We start from the raw sequence: 21360 nt of genomic DNA on the forward strand, positions 1-21360 counted from the left end.
CTATCTCTCTGCATCTTGGTTTCCTCATGGATAATTTTGTCCATTAATATCCAAGAGGTGTTTAAGTGACAGAACAAAGGGTCCAGTTCGGTGAGTGGTCCATGGTGGGTGCTGAGGAAATACAGATCTCACCCTTCCGGGCAGCTGGATCACCCAGAGATTTGAAACCAAGATTCAGCAGCCAAGGGCCATCTGCAGATGTAGAGATTTCAGGTAATCTGGGATGAAATAGAGGGAGCTTCCCCAAGCTCAGGTTTGAGACACTGGGGAGCATTCACTGAGCCTGCTTGCTGGGTTGTGTCCCGGGCTACAGGGACAGACAAAGCCAGATAAGCTAGCATCACTGCTTTGAATCTTCCATGGTTTCATAGACAGCCAGACGTGTAAGGAGCCCAAGGCAATAGTAGACAGATGATAAAAGCATGTTACTGGAGTTTGAACTTTACCCCTGTGGGAGCCCGAAGGAGAGAGCAATTCATTCTAACCAGGAAGATCAGGTAAATTTCCCCAAGGCATTGAGCCTTGTAAATCAAGTAAGATATTAAAAGAGAAGCTAAGACTGGTTTTCTGGAAGATGGAACAGTCTGAACAAAGGCAAAGGACAATAGATAGGAATGTTGGCTATTTTTTTGGCACGTGTGTCAGAAGACTGTGCATTAAACTATCCATTTGTGCATCGGACCTACTGCGGGCCTCAGTCTCTCTTTTACTGAAGGCTCTTGAATGTAGAACTATAGAAACCACAGGCACTGCAGGAGGACGCTGGCCGCCTTCCCCCTTAGAACAGAGGCTCCACTGGGCAGATACATAATAAACCCCTTTCCTTCATGTGAGGCCTGTCAAACCCATCAGTCCTCTCCAGCAGTCTCTGCACTGTGTAAGATTATTCACTGCAAGCCCCAGATGTGGAAACTGGGCCTGCTGCAGTTCAATTACTTGTTTACCTGGAACGACTGGTAAGTAATAGAGCTGGGCCTAGAAACCAGATTTTCTGATTCCAAGTCCTATGTTCCTTATGTAGACCATGCCAGCTCTCAGAGCCCTCCCCTGATGTCTTTCTCTGCTGTTGTGCTCCATACCCAAGGCTCAGAGCAAACAAGGGGGTGCTTTGCCATCCTGTCTGGGGCTTTCTCCTGCCCCTGCTCCCAGCTTCCCTCCCACAACCTACCCTGATCTAACAGAGGTGGCAGCTCACATGTGTTGAGAGCTAACCATGTTCCAGGCATGCTCTGAGTGTTATATATATTTCTCATTTAATCTTCTTAACAATCCTACCTATCCAACAAATATTTGTCAAGTACCAGCCATGTGCTACGTACCATTCTATTTTTATTTCCATTTCATAGATGAGAAACTGAGACCTGAGGAAATTAAGTCAGTTGTTCAAGGCCACGTCACTAGTGAGTGTGAGAGCCAGGATTTGCCCCCAGAGCCTGCCCTCTTCCCACTGTGCTCTACGATTCCCATAGCTGGAGTGGGGCTGGAGCGGAGCTGGAGCGGGGCTGGGACGGTTCACCTGATCTGAACTGCTGAGAGGATGCAGAGCTCCTTAGTAAAGAGAGAAACTACCTTATTTTCCTAAGGAAGAAAAACTAGCATCCATCTGCCCTGGGCCATGCACTGTGCCAGGATTGCTATGTACCTGTGGCATTGAGTGGAGCTGTGGTTTGCACCCAGAGTGCTTCAGGATTGGAGAGCAAAGGAGGCCCAGATGTCATCGGGGACCTCGATACACATCGCTTATTGAGCACTAGCCCTTCGTGTTATCTGATTCACCTATTCTCTAGGCTTCATGTGCTGTGGCATTAGATTGTCACCAGTGTAACATTTCATTTTGGAGGGAGCCTTTCCTGCTGATGTGTGTGGCAAACAGCTAGATTTATTGCGCCTTTGAGCCTGGAGTTAGGATTTTGTTCACAGCCTCCAGTGGGGGAAGAGAAAAAATGCCAGTATCATTAATTGAGCTGTGGCCTGCATTTCATCACATTGTCCTAAATTTTATCACTCAGGCCATCTGTAGAATTCTACAGCAAGACAGACTCATCGGACTCTTATGTGTGTCTTAGTGTATGAGTCTCTGTGTGTGAGAACACACATGACACCACCCAGTATGGATGCAAAAAAAAAGATATTTGAGAGGAGATGGACTTGGGGGTAACAAAGATTATATGAGAATTTTAGGAGAAGTAGCATTTTTCTTTACCTGAAAACTGGAAACTCTTCTTTTGCTTGTTTATGCCTCCTCACTTTTCTGTAGAGCATTAAGTCCATTAAATTGTACTGTGATTACCCCTAATGGTATCGGTCTGGGGCTGTGTAGGAAGTTTCACATGTAAATCTTTGCATTAGTCTGTGTATTAAACTTTGGGTGTTCTTTCTTTCATTGGTTAACTTTTAAGCAACATAATAATGATGTCTTATATTTTCAATATACTTCAAAAGGACTTTCCTTACATTTAATCCTTACAAGAACCTGGGAGATGGTTTTGTATTCTTTCCCTTTCTACAGATGAAGAAACTGAGGGTCAGAGTGGTTAGGTGACTTATTTGCAGATGCATAGCTGGTAAGGGCCAGAGCTGGGAGTCCAGCTATCTCTGCAGATCTGCTCTGCTGGCTACGTAGGGGGACAACAGAGCCAGCAAGGGATGGATGGGAAGCACCTGGAGATGGACTGTCAGGGCGGTGTGCATGGGGCAGGTGCTGAAGTAATGGTCAGGAACCGGGGCTGGGAAGGGGAGAGCAGACAGCACTTCTGGCTTGGGGCAGTGGTGGAAGTCCTCCCAGAAGAGTTAAAGTTTGAAGTAGGCCGTGAAGGATGGGAGAATGATTTTAAAATAGGAAAGGCGGGCTTCCCTGGTGGCGCAGTGGTTGAGAGTCCGCCTGCCGATGCAGGGGACGCGGGTTCGTGCCCCGGTCCGGGAAGATCCCACATGCCGCGGAGCGGCTGGGCCCGTGAGCCATGGCCGCTGAGCCTGCACGTCCGGAGCCTGTGCTCTGCAACGGGAGAGGCCACAACAGTGAGAGGCCCGAGTACCACAAAAATAAATAAATAAATAAATAGGAAAGGCAGTGGCCGTTCCACGTAGAGATGTTACATCAACAAAGCCTGCAGGCTGTGTGTTCAAGGGACAGGAGAAACCCACACAGACAGAGATTCCTGGGCAGGGAGAAGCAACGAGGAACATCACGTACTGTGCTCAACAAGTGTTTCAAATGCTCAAGTTTCTATCCTCAGGAAAATATCACCAACAAACTTTGAGCAGTGAGGCAGGGCCATAGAATTACGAGATTTCCTTTTTTATTCTCCATTTCTGTCATTTCCACAGTTTTACGTCTAATCAGAAAGGCAGCGTGTATAGGGGTTAGGGACAGATTCTGCACAATCTGGATTTGGCTCAGATCTGAAGTGACCCTCTGCCTCTTATTAAATGTGTGATCTTGGGCAAGTTGTTGAACCTCTTGGAGCCTTAGTTTCCTCATCTTGCAGATGAGGATAATAATAGTACCTACCTCCTAGGGCTTTGCAAGGATTAAGTGATAGTGTGTTTATCAAGCACTAAGCCCAGTGCTTGGTACTATTAATAACAGTGGCTTTTATCACCACCACATTCATCATCATCCTCACCACCATCACCACCATCATCACCATCATCATCACCATCACCATCACCATCACCACCACATTCATCATCATCCTCATCATCACCATCACCATCACCACCACATTCATCATCATCCTCATCACCATCATCATCATCATCATCATCATCATCATGGTGCCTGGAACTCTGTGCTGCTTTAAACTTCCTAATCTAAGGACTGAGCCAAACCAGGGGTCCCTGCATATCAGAGAACTCGTGCGTATTGCGTGCCTGGCTCTGTGCACAGACAGGGCAGAGAGGCAAGAAAACGTAGTATGATCCCAAAGAGCCAGAAAACGCTCCAGTGGGCAGGAGGCTGGGAAGCTGTGGAGAGTAAAGGAGGGACATCACACACTCTGTTCTGTGAGAGTTTAAAATGCTCTTTAGGAATGCTTCTCATTATAAAGAAATATCATCCCTAGTTACAAATCTGGGTGGCAGACTCTGCGTTAAGCTGTCCACCCTCATTCTTCCCGCTGAAGTGACTGTTCCAGAGGGAAAAGGCCTATCCTAATAATATACACACAAATTAAAACTCCATTTAGAGGTACAGCGGGGACCACCTCCTAATTGACTTTATCATTGCAAAAAAAAAAAAACCCCAGTTACGTGGTTGATATGCCAAAGGAAGTCAGGCAGTGGGAGGGTGCCTCACAGAGCCTTGCAACAGGACGTTTTCTAGTAGCTATGGAAATGGAACCTAGCAACAGGCACTTTCTCCTTCTGGAGCTCCCAAGCGTGAACCAAACCCGTGTTTCCTTTGGCCCCATTTGATGGTTGATACAGGAAGGAGGGGACAAGGCCTCACACATGAGAGGCTGGTCCTTGGCTAAGTTGAGACACCTTTTTATAGAAATGCTTTAGATAGCCTTGTGAATAGTCTTGGCACTTGGATGCAAGCACCACAAAGAAAGGAAACCCAGCAGAGCTCTAGGCCAGTGTTCCGCCCCCTCTCGGGAAATCACAGGCACTTTCCCAGCTTTCCCCGGCTGACATGTTTCTTCCAGGGCAGGGCTGGCTGCGCACCCCAGCAGAGCCGTTGAACAGGCTGGCAACCCTGGGGTGATTTTGCTCCCTGGATCCTTAACGAGGCTTTGAATATGAAGGGCAGATGGTGGGTCGTCCACTGCGTGGAGCCACTTCCTTGACCGCTCTGTCAGCAGTGATTTGAGCAGAAGCTGCATGTTCTTTCTGGTCAGGACTGCATGGAAGCCTGACCTGGGCTCTGACAGTGGTCTGCGAAGAGCTCAAGGTGTGGAGTGACCCGGACCTGGGTTTGGATCTTGGTGCTGCCATGATGAATGGTGCAGTGATAGACTGTTCTGGGGCCTTGGTTTTGTAAAGATCCAAAATCAGATTAATAATATCTACTTTGTCACTATGTTTTGAGGTCCTAATCCATAAAATGGAGATACTATCTTCCTTAAAAAGCTGTGAGATTGGGGCTTCCCTGGTGGCGCAGTGGTTGAGAGTCCGCCTGCCGATGCAGGGGACACAGGTTTGTGCCCCGATCCAGGAAGATCCCACATGCTGCGGAGCGGCTGGGCCCGTGAGCCATGGCCGCTGAGCCTGCGTGTCCAGAGCCTGTGCTCCGCAATGGAAGAGGCCACAGCAGTGAGAGGCCCGCGTACCACAAAAAAAAAAAAAAAAGCTGTGAGATTAAATGACATAATGAATGTTCATCCTCCAGCACTGTGTCATGCACATGGTACAATTTTTAATAAGTGGGAGCTGTTACTGTTTTGGTTATAAACCTAATTATGTCTGTCTCCTTCCTTTGCTCTTTTTCTTCTTCTCTCCTGTGGGCCAGGTGCTGGGGGATGGAGGTGAGAGAAATGATCCCTGCCCTAAGGGAGGGCCTGCTGGCGGCCTGATATCACCTGCCCCGTGGGCTCAGTCCCTTAACTTTAGGCTCAAGAAGATGACTCCTTTAGCCTGGGAGTGCAGTGCCTGACGGAAGAACAAGCCATGAAGGGGCCTTTCCTGCTCTTACAGGATTTTCTGCTGTGACTTAGTGACAGGGCCATTTAGCAGAAAGAACTCGGAACTAAATCCGGAGACTTGGGCTCAGCGCAGTTCCAGGCTCTGCCCCAAGTGCCCCCGACAAGCCTGAGTCTCATCTACCCAGTGAGTGGGGGGCAGGTTCAGTCATAGCGACATCCTCCCCCCAACCAGAGCAAAAACTCAGACTTCTCAACTCCCTCAAGAAATCTCCGTACTTCACTTTCTCAGTGAAAACCTTAATATACACTGCAAATGATGATGATGATACCAATGTAGAAGGCTACCCTCTGATAGTAAATTTGAGTGAATACCAAGCAGCATAATAAGCTCATAAAATATATTCTTTCCTTTCACCTTCACAGCAGTTCTTTGGAGCTAGGTATTGTCACCATTTTATAGATGAGGAAGCTGGGAGTCAAAAGATTTAAATAACAGGAACAAAGTCATGTAACTATACACGTGAAAACCAGAACAGGAACGCAGGGCTGTCTGGCTGCGACGGCTGTGCCCGTAACCAACTATACTTCGTGCCTCCCATTTTCCTGTGTCTGGCACCAGCGCTATATTGGGAGTAGGGCAGGGAGAGGTCACATTACTGGGCTGAGGTCAGTCCAAGGTGGCCAACCCCTAAACTAGTCACGCACAGAAGAAGGCTTAGTAGAGCCCGTCGGGTGAAAGGGGCCCAGAAAAGATAGTTTTCTTACTCCATTACTGCAGTAATAGCCGTTCACTCCGTTCTGCACAAATTAGATTCCAGCCCTGGTCCCCCTACAACTTGCCGTGTCACCAGTGTTCAGTGCCCTCCACTTAAATTGATCTTTCTCTTCCGCATTGACGGTGGGTGTGCCTGTTTCTCCCCTTCTCTCATGCCCATCCCCCCAACCCCCTTGTTTTCCAGAACTATTGAGCAGCTGCCAGTGAATCCTTGCTGAAAGGCCTCCTGTCCCCACAGCATTGCATGGTGCAGAAAAATGATTAACTGTGCCAGAGTCCATTCTCCAGAAAACAATTAATTTGGGGGTGAGAGACAGTAACCCTGATTGTTGCAGTCAGGTTTATCCAGAGATAGGAAGAAAGACAATATATGTACTTGTTTTAAAATTAGCCTCACGTAGTCAGCAGTGGGATCCTGTCAGGCTGCTTTATAGCAATTCTGCTTTTAAAAACTGTTTTATCCGCTGGACAGATATCTCTAGTTCCTGTGCCCAAAGTCTGTCAGCTGATGGGAGCAGGGTAGGGAGAGAGCCCCAGCTCAAAGAAATTTGCGGTTGGCGTGGGAGGGAAATTAGGGGCAATATGTGGAGAGAAGGAAAGGTGATGGAACAGAGCTGGCTTGAATCAATCTTTCAGGGGGTCTGGGAATTAGGAAAATCAGCAGAGCAAAATGACAAGGATGATGACAGCTACCATTTATTTTGCTCCTACTATGTGCCAGGCACAGTTCTAAGCACATGACATGCATTATTTCATTTAATCCTCTGAGGTAAATACTACTATCTATTTTACAGATGAAGAAACTGAGACTCAGAGAGGCTAAGTCATTTACCCAGAGTCAGGAACCTAGTAAATGATGTGCCTCTTAACGCTCCAGATAGACCCAAACTTGAGGACTGACTCTGTCAAAGTCACTTACTTGCATTTACATGGTTTTGCTTTTGGGGGTCAGCCCTGTCTACCATGGTCAGGATGTAAACAGGTGGGGACCCCATGCTTTACCCCTAAGATGAAGGTCCTTTAACAGACTATCTCAAAAGAGAAAACCTGGCTATACTGTCAGCAGAGGCCTTGCCTTAAAATTATCTTAATTTTAATTTAATTTCAGGCATTGTAACTCATCAACAGTCTAGAGGTGAGCCTGGACTTTGGGACCAGGCAGACCTGGGTTCAAAAGTGACTTCATCACTTCCCACCTGGGAAGTATCTTGGCAAGTATTTTTGGGCAGGTCCTGCAGCCTCTCTGAGCCTCCACTTTCTTTGTCTGTAAAATGGGAATACTACTGATTTTCTCAAGGTTTATGTAAGGTCTGAATGAAATAATGTATGTAATTCCCCTTGCCTAAGTGTCTGACATGTGGCATGTGCTCAAAATCAGGATCTCCCCACTTGGTCCCTTTTTCCTTCTTTACCTCTTGCTCCTAAGACTAAGCTGTAGAACTTCCTTTTTAATGTAAACAGCATGGAAGTGAGTTTGGAAACTCGTGAAGAAAATTAGTCAGTCATCCTACCACTATAATTCAAAGCTTGATGTCATTTTTACATATCTCTTTCTAGATTTTTTTTTCATATGTATACCTGGTGTTCCATCTAGTACTTGTATCATAGTTTAGCTAAGTTCTCCTATTTTAAGACATCTAGGTTGCTTCTGATTTTTTTTACTAGTACACTGCAGTGTACATCTCTGTGTATATGGCTTCTAAGTTTGAAACTTTTGGATGTTGTGGCTTTGTTGCAAAACCAGGAGAAGAACTTGGGGAATGAAGCTCTGTCGTTTTGCTGTTGTTATTGTTTTGCCTTTTTGTTTTTTGCTTTCTACATGAGAGGACCATAAGTCAGAGAACTCTAATGAGTTATATTTTACAGAAATGATGCTAGTTAAGAACAAACAAACAAACAACTGAGCATTAATAATGTAAAACAGAAAAGTAGGTAGCCATGCAGCTGGCTTGGTTCCTGCTGCCTTTTGAAACCAAGAATGCTGCTTGAATCAACAGTTTCTTGAAGTTATAACCATCTCTAGTCACTACCTAGAGCTGCTAATTTACAGATGCAACTGGGTTTGTGCATTCGATTTTTGGAAGGGAAGCATGCATGTGACAGTGGAAACTCTCCTATACTTACTTCGGTGACTTCTGCATAATGACTTTGTTAATTGCCTCCTGCTGGCTGGGTGCTGGGGGGAGCCTTCAACATCTGAACATCTACTGAGCATTTTTCTTAAAAATGTCAAGATGGAGCTTGCACTTTCCCAGCCCTCTCTCATGTCTCGCCGGGCAGGAAAAGGCGACTGGAAAATGTCAGCCCTGGGATCAGATTAACCAGATCTGAGGGAGTAAGAAACTCCCCCCACCCTAGCTCTTGGCTTTTAGAAATCATTAACCTTTCAACGTGGGTGATCCTGTGAACTCGATGCCTTTCCACAGCCTTCTTCTCAACTCTTTAGCATCTTTTCACCTTTTCACTGAATTACAAACTAGTTTAAAGGGGACACCAGTATCAAGTTTCTTATTTAGGTCACTTTCAATGTACTTGGGAGAGTTTTGCACAAACAGTTATAAATACACACTGTGGGGTGTAATTTAGATAATCTTGTGATGTACATTGGTGCTTAACTATTAATTCCTCTGGAAGGAGGGATTACGATCATTATAATTTATATTGTTTCAGTGGTCTGGTCTTAAAGCAGGCTGGAGAGGACCATTTATATTATTTAGCTTTTCTGGATCTGTGACTGTTGTTTCCAAGTCATCTGGAGAGCATGCACCTACTGCTCTCTACAGCTTTAAGTGAGGGTTGCTGTGGGGTAAGAACTATTTATTATCACCATTGGGACCCCCAAACATTAACTTCAGCCTTTATTTGCTGGTGACTTTATATTGCCCATATTTTACCTCCTATTTAAAGTAAAATATGTAAAAGAGGAAGCTTGGCTGGGAAACACAGGCTCCTGAGTTTGAAACTTGCCTCCAACTTATACCAGCTCTGTGGTGTTAGGTAACTTACTCTGAGTAAATCAGAATATGTCCCCATGGCTCAATTTCCATTCAGTTCCATTGTACTCATTCTCCAATAATGTTTTTTCAACGTATCTTTACATGTGGATTAAATTGAATAATATAAATTAAGAATTTGGCATGTAGTATGCACTCAGATTATACCAGGTTTTGAGTTACTGTTGTTATTTTGAATATTATCAAGGACAAAGACGAATGGTTGCTTGAGCTTGTGTATTCTTTGGACAGCCTCTGACCGAGTATGCCTTGTGTCCTTTGGGAAGAGGAGAACAGAGCAGACTATTTCCCTTCCTTCTCTTTCTGTCGCTCATAACCCAGAACTATAAAACTGACCACCCACCAAACAATACAGTAAAAGAATTGAGGGGCCCCTAGCCTGACTTATAGTTAAGACTGGATCACAGATTAAAGGTCCCTTTTATTCTGGCTTTAAGACAACATTACTGGTGGAACTTCACATCTCTGACTCTGTATCATCCTGTCCTCTGTCTAAATCCTACTGTTGCAGGAAGGGGGACCCCTTCCAGGGCCCGAGAGCAGGCCCTTGTCTAACACTCGGAAATGAATTGTCCAAGGAGACACATGTGCTGAGAAACCAAGAGACCTTATTGAGAAGGGGTGCCCGGGCGGAGAGCAGGAGGGTAAGGGAGGGAACCCAGGAGGACTGCTCTGCCATGTGGCTTGCAGTCTTGGGTTTTATGGTGATGGGATTAGCTTCTGGGTTGTCTCTAGCCAATCACTCTGACTCACGGTCCTTCCTGGTGGCGTGTGCATCACTCAGCCAAGATGGATTCCAGTGAGAAGGATTCTGGGAGGTTAGCAGGACATATGAACTGGCATCCCCTCTCTCCTTTTGACATTTCCCCAATTCTTCCGGTTGGTGGTGGCTTGTTAGTTCCACGTTCCTTACGAGGACCTCCTGTTGCAAGATACCTCATGCAAATGGTAACTGTGGTGCCTGACCAGGGTGGGTGGTTTCAGCCAGTGGTTCTCCTACCTTCCAGTCGGCCATTTGTCAGCCCAGTGTTGGTGGCCCTGGACTCACTTCCCTACCCACCAGACTGAATCTCCTGAGAGTCCAAGTTAGAGCTGGATCCAGAACTTGGCTTTCCCAGGTGGTTTCTAAGAGCACATCTACCACAGGCCACAGAGAGAGACCCACCGGCATCACAGCTGTGTGGGCCTCTGTTTGTGATCCCCGAGGAGCAAGGCCAGGAGGAAGGGGTGCCAGCATGCACCTCTGGGCTTCTGGCCGACAGCCTCCCCCATCCAGCTGTGGACTGCCCTGCCCTAATTAACGTCCCTGGACGCCAGGTCCTGTGATCATTTTCACCTGGAACACTTTCCACTGGCTTTTCTTCCCCCTCCACATATTTTTTACCGTAAGAACTTGCTTTTGCATCTTGTTTAAAATAAGAGAAAGCTTTGACAAAAATGTTTCTCTTCACAAAGCTGTGAGAGCTCTATTCATTCTGGGATTAGTTAATTCTCATGACCTTTTAACAAGACAGCTCTTTTGCACACTTAGATGAGATAATTGATTCTAACAGGGAAATAAGTGCTGCTTATTTAACTGCATATATCTGAGTTGTCCGCAATTCAAACAATTTCTCCATTACCTTTGGAGTTGCCAATAAATAGATTAAAACAGTAAGAAGGTAAGCAGAAATGTGAGCTAATTCAACCTTGGAAGTAGCAGCGTATTCACTTCTAACAGGCAAATTAATGTTATTATTATTGACAGCTACACAGAGACAGTCAAGAGCAGTGTAAAGCACCTCGTTTAGTGTCTGGTACCTAAAAAGTGCTGTATAAATGTTAGCTACTATTTTATCAGTATTATCAATGGTATGAATATAATGGTTATAGAATATAGTAATCACACAGATGTACAGTTTACAAAGTGCTTTGCCATATATTATCACATATGATACAATAATTCTTTGAAATATTTTTATCCCCATTTCTCAGATGAGAATAGCTAGGAAGTGGCAGTTAGGATTCAAAACCAGTTTTCTTGCCCTTGGTCCAGCACACTTCCCACTGCATCACAGTAACCGAAGAGAAAGCAAAGGGTCTGATTGCATTTCTGTTACCAGCGTACGCTCTCCTGATTAAGCCAAACTTGTGTGTATTCCTCGGTGGCTTGTGTTTGGACCAGGAGTCATAAGGACTCCATGCTGTGCTCCGGTCCCCTGTACACGCTTTTTTTTGCATCTTGAAGGCAGTCATACAGCCCCTCAAGACCACCGGTGACCCTTCCACAAACTGTGGCCAAATAACACAACTTTCCGTCTACCTCACGGAATCCTTCCTATACTGCTGCCTAAAGAGACATGTAAAAGCCTTGGACGTTGCTTGATGTGTAAAAGGGGATGTCTTTATAATTCCCACCCACCTTGCTAGAAAAAGTTAGCGAGCAGCAGCATCATGGTGAAGTGGGAAGAGCCTTCCAGCCAGAAAGATGGATGGTGTGTGATTTCAGGATTCCAGCAGTTTGGGATTCTAGTCTAGACTCTGCCACTTGTTAGCCATTTAACCTTCCCAGTGTTAATTGACGTCTTTGTGTCTTAGTTTCTTCATCGGCAAAATGGCATTATCACCTTTTAGGATTGTTGCAAGGATCAAAGAAACTTTGAAACGTATTTACTGCTCTTAGCACAGTGCCTGGCCCATGGAAAGCACTCAAGAAATCACAGTTTTATAATTATCATAATTTTAATTAACCTTCTGAGTTAATTAAATGTCCACATCTATAAATTGGGTCTGGCAAGGTTGCTTGAGGATTAGATGTAATGTATACAAATTACCCAGGGCGCTGCCCGGCAAGCGGTTGGTCCTCAGTAAACGTAATTGCGATGGGCCTTCATATCTCTGTCGATCCTTCCCTGTGTTCCTCTCACCCTCCTAGTGGGTCAGCCACTGCCTCCTCTGGGCCTTCTAGTCCTTCTGCCTGTCTCCCCTGCTTGACTACGAGCTCATGGAAGCAGGGAGCGTCTGATTTAGTTCTGGCTCTCAGTGTCAGCCATGGGTCCTGGCATAGAGTGGGCTTTTAGAAAGTGTTCATCAGCTGAACGAAGGAGTGATGCTACACAGAGGATGCTGTGGGAGTTGGGGACTGGAGTATGCGATTCTGTATGTGGGGAGTTGGGGAAGGCGTCCCAGAAGAGGTAAGTATGGACCATTGATGAGGCTCAAGTCTTGAATCGCCAGTGGGACTTAGGCCGACGCTTTGTACTAGATTGCAAACCTTTCTGGAAAACACGCTTCCTAGCCTTCACAAGCATTGTGTATTTAAAGGACAACATCCATTCTCTGGCGTTTTATGGTCTCTTCTCGATTGTTGCAGAAGACTATTTAGCAGTTGCTACCTTGCAAAAATAGTTTTAAAACAGAAATGTGTGCACATGAATCAAAACCACAGCATTGCACAAAATCACAAAAATGCACAGGATCAAAATGTGCAACAGATACACAGTGAAACACGAATTCCATCCCTTCCTTCACAGGATGCACCCACTGTTACCAGTGTCTTTCTTATCCTTCCAGAAGTATTCTATACATATGCAGAAATGTTTTTACCTAAATGTAGTATATTAAACATACTGTTCTGAATGTTACAATTTTCCTTCCAGAAAAATATATACAAAGAACTTCCTCACTCTTTTTTATGGTTGCATAGTATATTGAATAAATAAAACTTATCTAGCCCCTTATTGGTGGACTGGTTTCCAATATTTTGCTATTATAAACAATACTGTAGTGAATAACCTTGTATGTACATCATTTTGTATGTATATGAACATATCTGGAGGAGAATTGGAACCTCTAAGTTCCAGAGTAAAGGGTATGGGTATTTTTAATTTGATAGCTTTTGTCAAATTGCCCTCCGTAGGGTTTGTACCAGCTTATGCTCACACCAAACCAGCTAAGTGTGAGAGTGCTTATTTCCTGTTCTCTTCCAATGCTGTATATTTTCAACCTTTTAAAAATCTTTGCCAAACCGTATGTGAAAAACAGTATTGCAGAGTTTAACTTACATTTCTCCTACTATGGGTGATGTCTAGAGTCTTTTCATGTGACAAAGAGCCAATTGCATTTCTTATTCTGTAAACTATCTGTTCATACCCTATGCCTATTTTCCTACTGACTTGCTGGACTTTGCTTATTATTTGTAGGAGTTCTTTTTATATTAAGGAAATTAACCCTTGGTGATACAAATTGCAGGGTTTTCCTCTAGATTGTTATTTATCTTTTGAATCAAAAGGCCAAGACCACTACTTACAATACCCAGGACTTGGAAGCAACCTAACTGTCATTGACAGATGAATGAATAAAGAAGATGTGGCACATATAAACAGTGGAATATTACTCAGCCATAAAAAGAAACGAAATTGAGTTATTTGTAGTGAGGTGGATGGACCTAGAGTCTGTCATACATAGTGAAGTAAGTCAGAAAGAGGAAAACAAACACCATATGCTAACACATATATATGGAATCTAAAAAAAATATGGTTCTGAAGAACCTAGGGGCACGACAGGAATAAAGACGCAGTTGTGGAGCATGAACTTGAGGACTTGGGGAGGGGGAAGGGTAAGCTAGGACAAAGTGAGAGAGTGGCATGGACATATGTACACTACCAAATGTAAAATAGATAGCTAGTGGGAAGTAGCTGTATAGCACAAGGAGATCAGCTTGGTGCTTTGTGACCACCTAGAGGGGTGGGATAGTGAGAGTGGGAGGGAGATGCAAGAAGGAGGGGATATGGGGATATATGTATACGTGTAGCTGAGTCACTTTGTTATACAGCAGAAATCAACACAACACTGTAAAGCAATTATACTCCAATAAAGATGTTAAAAAAAAAAAAAAAAGGCCAAGACCTCCTGAAACTCCCTCATCCCTGCCCCTCTCCCCCCTCCCCTAGACTGTGAGCCCTCGGGGGCAGGGTCTGTGCCTGGATCATCTCTGTGCCCCAGTCCCCTGTGTAGCGCTCAGCACTACCAGAGTTCTCTTCAGGGGCTCTTTGTTGAACTGAACTGAACTGAATTCCTGTGTTCCCCACCCCCACTTGTCCTCCCCTCTGGCTTGGGAGTTCCATTTCCACCTCCAGCAGAAAAAGATGACTTTTCTCATTGCTCACCACAGCCATGCACCTGTTTGGCCTAAACTGGCACCTGCAGCCGATGGAGGGGCAGATGTATGAGATCACGGAGGACACAGCCAGCAGTTGGCCTGTGCCAACGGACGTCTCCCTGTATCCCTCAGGGGGCACTGGGTTAGAGATCCCTGACAGGAAAGGCAAAGGAGCCACGGAAGGTAGGGTTGCTGTGTTGTTCGTGTCGTGAGTCCTCTGTGTCTGCCTTTGAACCGAGGAGACCGCCATTCTGCGCGCCATGTGCCTGACTCACAGCTCCATGCTCTGGTGCTTCCTCCATCCCTCTGCACTCCACACCGGCTGCCAGGCCACCTGTGTCTTCATCGCAGTTCCTTGTCACTGTGAGCTCATAGCGGGGCTTGGGCAGGGCTCATGGTGCTCTGCGACATCCCATCCCATCCCCTGAGGGAAGTATCATGGGCTTTCACACAGCTGGGCGGCTGTCTTTGATTATGTGGGATCATGATGAGACAACCTCATGGGGTGAATGGGTGTCTCCTGGAGTTGGGTGTGGCAAGGTGGGTAGAGGGTGCGTTGTAAGCGAAATACCCTTGGACCTTGTGCTTTCATGGAAACACCACTTCAGCTGTTCTAGCATTTTCAACCATGTGACCTTGATCAAGTCACTTAATTTTCCTGAGCCCCAGTTTCCTCATCTGCAATACCAATAATCATTAGTGTTTGTACAGTGTTTGTTCAAAGCTTTTTGTCAAGAGCACTTCACATTTAATCCTCACAGAGATCCTGTGAGGTAAGTATAATTATTTATACCCATTTTAGATGCCAAAACTAAGGATCACTTTGATTAAGTTACTTGGCCAGAGTCACATAGCCAGTAAATAATGGAATTTGGGACATGAGCCCAGGTCTGTGTGACTGCAGGGCTCTTGCAGTCTCCATAAGTTGACCTACCTGACTCACTTCATGGTCATAAGACCCTGAAGGAGATGTGGATAAGAAATTCCATTGTACAATGAGACACAGATGTTTCTCTTTCTTTTTTTTTTTTTTATTTTTTTTATTTTTTTGCTGTACGCGGGCCTCTCACTGCTGTGGCCTCTCCCGTTGCGGAGCACAGGCTCCGGACACACAGGCTCCGCGGCCATGGCTTGCGGGCCCAGCCGCTCCGCGGCACGTGGGATCCTCCGGGATCGGGGCACGAACCCGTGTCCCCTGCATCGGCAGGCGGACTCCCAACCACTGCGCCACCAGGGAAGCCCAGATGTTTCTCTTTCAATGATGGAAGTGGTGGTGACATTTGGAGTTTGGCATTCTTGAATGGGACATCCATAGACCCATGTTCTGAATTTCTTAGGGCTCTTTCTAACATGCCATCAACACAAACTCTTTCACTATCAGCCAAGAAGTGGCAGACCCACAAAAATTGGTACCGGGAAGGATGTTTGAGCTCATGGGCCAGGCTGGCTGTCATTCTAGGCAGTGCGACCATCCCTTCTCCTGTGGCCTGCTTTCTCTCTCTGGTGTTACCTCAGTCAGCAAAGTGATCACAGCGGCCTCCAATCTTCACTGCTTACATCTTCTTTCCTCTTAGCTCAGTTAACTTTGGGTCATGGCTTCTGAGCTCCCCTGTCCTGTCAAGAGTTTGCCTTCTAGGAATCAGTTTGGTTAACAGGGTAGCATATGCTTGGCCAGAGTAGCTATTCATGGTCTCTGAATGGTCCTGAAGGCCAAAATCCACTCTTGACCTATGGTCATCTTTAAGGGAACTGAGGGCATTTCCAAAGAGCCTAATCAGAACCTCTGCCTACTCTTTTGCGGGGGGCAAAGCCAGTCTTCTCCTTTACAAAGATTCTAAGACTTAAAACATTGAATAATTTACACTTCTTTGCACCTTAATAGGATATGGAGGGAGCATGGATGAAGCCATGGGAAGAGCTCTGGGTTAGGAGTCAAGAACCCTGAGTTCAAGTCCAGCTGCTGCCACTTGTGATGCCCTTAAGCAAATCCCTTGAAAGACTTTCTGGGCTTCACTTTCCTCCTCTTTAAAAGGAGGTCATTGAGCTATATTATCTGTAACATCCGTTCTAATTCACAAGTTCTACATATGAAATTAGTAACAGAATCATCATATAATTAACCAGATTGTTCTTTAGAATTTTTCTTCAGGTTGGTCCTGTCCATGGTCCTTCCTGTTGGCTTATAGTGTCAGATGTCATAGGTGAATACCATAAATGACAACTGTCTTTAGAATCAACAAACACAGATTTAAGATATGTTTAACCCTCAAAGATCTCATTTAGAAAAATGTATTTTCTCTATCAGACTTTCTTTCAACAGGAGTTGGCTGTGTCTAAAGTCTCCCACTATAATGAAATTAGTTTGTGGGTTGTTTAGGTTTTTTCTTTTTCCCAAGGAGCAGGAGGTGCAGATAAGAGACAAAATAAAATTGCACCAGCTTATTGGTTTACTTTCACTGGAGTATTTTTGCTTAAAGGGATTATCTGTCATTACTAATGCAAATGGAAAGCCTGTTTACAAACCCCTAAAATGCAGTGAAATGCTGGAAGGTGGTCAGCATCAAAAGCAATTACTGTGACAAAAAAATATATTGGTCTGGAGAGACAGAGGACAAATCTTCCTATAGTTTATGTGAGACCACATGGTTCTTAATTTCTTTTGCCTTGGTCAAACCAGTGTCTACTCAGTTTATGTTTTTAATTGTGTTGTTAAAAATCTAGTTCCTTAGATGTATCTCAAGGGGGAAAGTCCTTAACCCTGATGTGAGTGCATATTTCCTGTCCCTTCTGAGGGTGTCAGAGAGCTGATTCCAGAATTAAGATTAGAGCCCTGTTCCACAATGGTAGGGGAAGCAGTGTGGTGGATGGAAAGAGGATAATAGGCCTTGGAGCCAGACAGTCCAGGATTTGAGTCCTGGCCCTGCCAGTTATTGGCTCTGTTAACTCAGGCCCGTTACTCCATCTTCTTTGGCCTTGGTTTCCTCATCTGTGGAACAAGGATTGCTAACACCTATCTTTTCAAAGACTAGTTATGAAGAAGCACTCAACAAATGTTAGTTCCTTTCTTCTTGTCCACCCAAATCCCAAGCCATTCCATGTCAGTTATTAGAATCTCAGAAATCCAGACTAATTAATATTTTCCCCTCAAAGATCCCACAAAGTCTGGGGCATTTGTGCATATTTTTAAAGGGTATATATTTTTTAATTATACAAGTGAACTATATGATGAACCCAGTATTTTAAAGGTTCATTGTGTCTTTGAGAATAACATCAAACTGCAATTTATACTATATTTTCAAAGTGGCTATAACCATTTCAGGGTTGTCATGGGATGGAAACGAAATACAGCAGCTTTTCGAAGTAAAACCATAAGAACTTATGTTATGCATTAATGGAGAAAGGGAAAAAGCATTGAATAAACAAGCGTTTCTGATGGGTTAATTGGTGGGCCAGGGATAGTATTTTCTTCTTTCTGCAGTGAAATCAAAATTGCCCATCAGTTTGAACCATGCAAATTGCTGCACACAGGCTCAGCTGGGCTCTCCAAAACGGAACAGCTTATTTTGATAACCAAATAAATTTCAAACAGTTGCTAAGGAAACTAAAGAAATCTTTGTGCAAGTTATTGCCTTGAAAAGAACCAAATATGTGGAGGGAGGAGGGAGAGTGTTGGTTGATTAGGAATTTAGAACCTATCTGGATAAATCTCAGTTCAGGAAAATAAAGACTGAACTTGGGAAGTGCATGGAATTTCAATTCTTCCAAATCTCCCTTACTTGAGCTATCCAATCATTTCAGTAATTTGTTGAGAAATTTCTTTTATAGACAGGATTGCATATTTCCACAGCATAGCTGTAGGAAGCCTGAATCTGTATATCTTTATAAAGAAAAGGACTGTTACCAGTAGCATCTGCCCTGTGAAACCTAATCGTGCTGTTGGAGCTCCCTAATTCTGAGTTAAGCTCTTCGTACTTTGTTAAGCCTCTAGGGCACGCACTGATTGTATAGTGTCCTTCTTATGAATGTCTTGAGATACTGTCTCCCTTTAACTTTGGGGCCTGTGTGTGGGATCCCAGTTCATAAAAATTGTCAATTTTTTGTATCCCAGGATGGCAGGAAGTTCTCCAACGGGCCTTGGATCTTCCTGGTCTAGCCTTGGTATTAAGCCCGCTAGGACTGTGAATTAAATTGGACCCTCGCTCTTAAAGAGGGTCAGTGCACTCTGCCACCATTGATCAATTTGGTGTTCTAAGAAGCCATATTCTAATAAATAAAGGGGCAGCCCAAATGGCTCCATCTCAATGGTTTCTTAAGCATTCTGAGCATCCGTATATACATTTTCAGAGTGTGAGGATTAACAGAACCGATACATATAAAGATGCCCCGTATGTAGTTGGAACTTAATAAATGGTAGATTATACTACTATTAGTACTGCTACGTCTATTACTATTACTACTAATAATGTTTATTATTATTATTGTTGTACAGAATGTAGGTAGGAATAAAAAGAGTTATATTCACAGGACTTTTCGCCTCCAACTGCCTCTACCCTCTACCCCCCGTCACTACTCCGCCACCTACACAGTGGGTATTGCCATGTAGTTGGATATTTTCTGTCCTAGTGCTCACATCTTGGTGCTCAAAATTAAAAACAAAGAATCTTAGGTTATAAGATCTGGAGAGAGAAAGGCAATAAGGGTTTTTAAAAGACAGGAAAGGATGAGGGTGGTCTCACTCTGAACAGCCCTTAGCCCAGCAAATCTCATGTCTCTTTCCCACCAGACAGAGGTACTCGGTGGGCTGTAGGTCTTCCCTCCCAGAAGCTTCCATCTCATCCTTAGGGTTAGTCCCTGTGGGGACCGCTAGGGACCAGAGGGGAAGAATGATAAAGGTTAAATTCTAAGATGGGGATGCTCTTTCCCTCTCAGACTTTTCCTTTAGACTGGGCCATGACCCCTTCCCTAAGGATCTGGACAGGGTGACTTCTGGTACAAAGGTCACTTTTGAACCTAAGCTCCCGAGCGGCCGCAACAGACTCAGCCAAGAAAGTCAAGGTCCTGGTTGGGAGTGTGCCATAGACCAGAATTTACTATTTTTATATCATTGTATACACACCAAATATGATTTTTTTCTCCCATTTTGGCCAGCTTTGGTGAAATACTAGAGTGCTAGAAAAGAATATTCCTTTTTGCCACTCCTCTGGGGTAAGAGCCAACTTACTTATGCCTCTGGGGCCTGCAGACCTCTGGAGAGTCTCTGGACTTGACCTCTGACCTGTGAGGCTAAAGAACTTAGCCGATTCAATAGCTGTCTCCTAAACACATGCTCACTGGAGGGGAAATGAACTGTGCAGGGTTCTCCAACGGCATACCAAAATGTAAGAGAAGTTTTCATTATTCATTCTCAGACACAGGAATTATTTGAATGCAGACAATTCTCAAATCCCATCAGCTCTGACTCCTACCTACTCACAAAGGAAATGAGTCCTTAGAATTAGGAGTCTCGGACTTATTTCTGGGCAGTTTCTAGCAGTAAAGAGCCCAGAACTCATCCTGCTTTTGTTTCATACTCCCTCCTAGTTCTGCTTCCCTAACAGAATTATAAGCTGAAGGGTATACTATCTTCTACCTGGACTATAAAAGGACTGTGGTACTGAGAACCCAAAAATCAGATAAGGAAGAATGTGAAAGTAATTCTCTTCCATCTTAATGCTTTGTGAATTTGGCTTCTGTCTTTGAGCTTTGAAACACACTGCCATGGTTTGTGTGGGTCTACATTTTCAAGGTAAAAGTCTGGGGCATATTCCTTCCATAAAGGAATTAAATGCAAGCTCTTTCCCATGCTAAGGACAGAATACTAGCGATACTTTTATTGAGAGCATGCATTTTAACTTTTTTGTTGGCATACTTTTAATTAAAATAACGTTTAACGGTTTAAAGCTAAAAACCTGATGTTTCTGCGTAGGAGTTTATAAGTAATGATAACATATGGAGAAGTTTAACATTTAAATTGAATTTTATTATTTAAAACAGTAAAATATTTTATGACTACAACAGTGCCCTGCCAAGCTCCATTTCAGCATCAAATGTGCTTTGTAAGGAATCTTACAAAGCTAGGGGAAAAAATGACATTTTAATTTCTTATTCCCCAAGTGCTTTTCATAAAAAGTTCCCACAAATGTGTTTTCTTTATAAATGGATTCTCGGTCTCTGAAGTGTCTCTTCCAACATCTATAACACCACCACAAACCTTGGAACTAGGATACCCAGAGGTCTTTCTAATGACAAATAAAATGTGGTCTGTTGACTTGATTTTGGCTTGTTAATGTCCTAAGGGTGGTCTTCTAATGTCCCTGCCCTCTCCTCCTGCCCCCCATGCAACTCTTCAGAGGGCTGATGTCTGGCAGGAAGTTAGAGTTTATATTTTTCACATGTGGGTGTGTTTAATTACTAAATAGAGGAAGTCTGATAAGCAGCCTTCCTTCCTGGCACTTGGGGTGCCCTTAGAAAGCTGTCACTCTCCTGATTGGTGACAGAATTGGGCAAGAGACCTTATTCTTGACCACTCCCCCCACCACTCCAGCAACCTGCAGGGTTGGGGGCCTGGGTTGAATTTCCAAGTATGTCATAAGGTTTGTGCCTGAACTTGAAAAATCCCCTCATCTTTACCCACTTTACCACAGTGATATTCATAGCCCTCCATCCAAGACAAAGAAGCGTTTTTCAGGAATGTTTTCTCTCTTCAGACGTACCCTTTTCCTCGTCTTCCCCAACCCTACCCCTCCTCCCAACACAAACTCTCATCCACATGTCTGAGCCTCAGAATTTGGCACCCAATTACACACA

At 44.4% G+C, this 21360-nt stretch overlaps 1 protein-coding gene across 1 annotated transcript in view; it reads left to right on the forward strand.

Moving 5' to 3' along the window:
- TENM4 (teneurin transmembrane protein 4) overlaps nucleotides 1–21360 on the forward strand; it is a 392087-nt gene that overhangs the window by 178599 nt on the left and 192128 nt on the right. Inside the window, exon 6 of the mRNA XM_060102952.1 lies at nucleotides 14527–14697. Within this exon, the coding sequence (XP_059958935.1) occupies nucleotides 14527–14697 (171 nt within the window). The remainder of the gene's footprint in view (nucleotides 1–14526; nucleotides 14698–21360) is intronic.

The sequence above is a fragment of the Mesoplodon densirostris genome, chromosome 7, assembly GCF_025265405.1.
Source record: "Mesoplodon densirostris isolate mMesDen1 chromosome 7, mMesDen1 primary haplotype, whole genome shotgun sequence".
Lineage (NCBI taxonomy): Eukaryota > Metazoa > Chordata > Mammalia > Artiodactyla > Ziphiidae > Mesoplodon > Mesoplodon densirostris.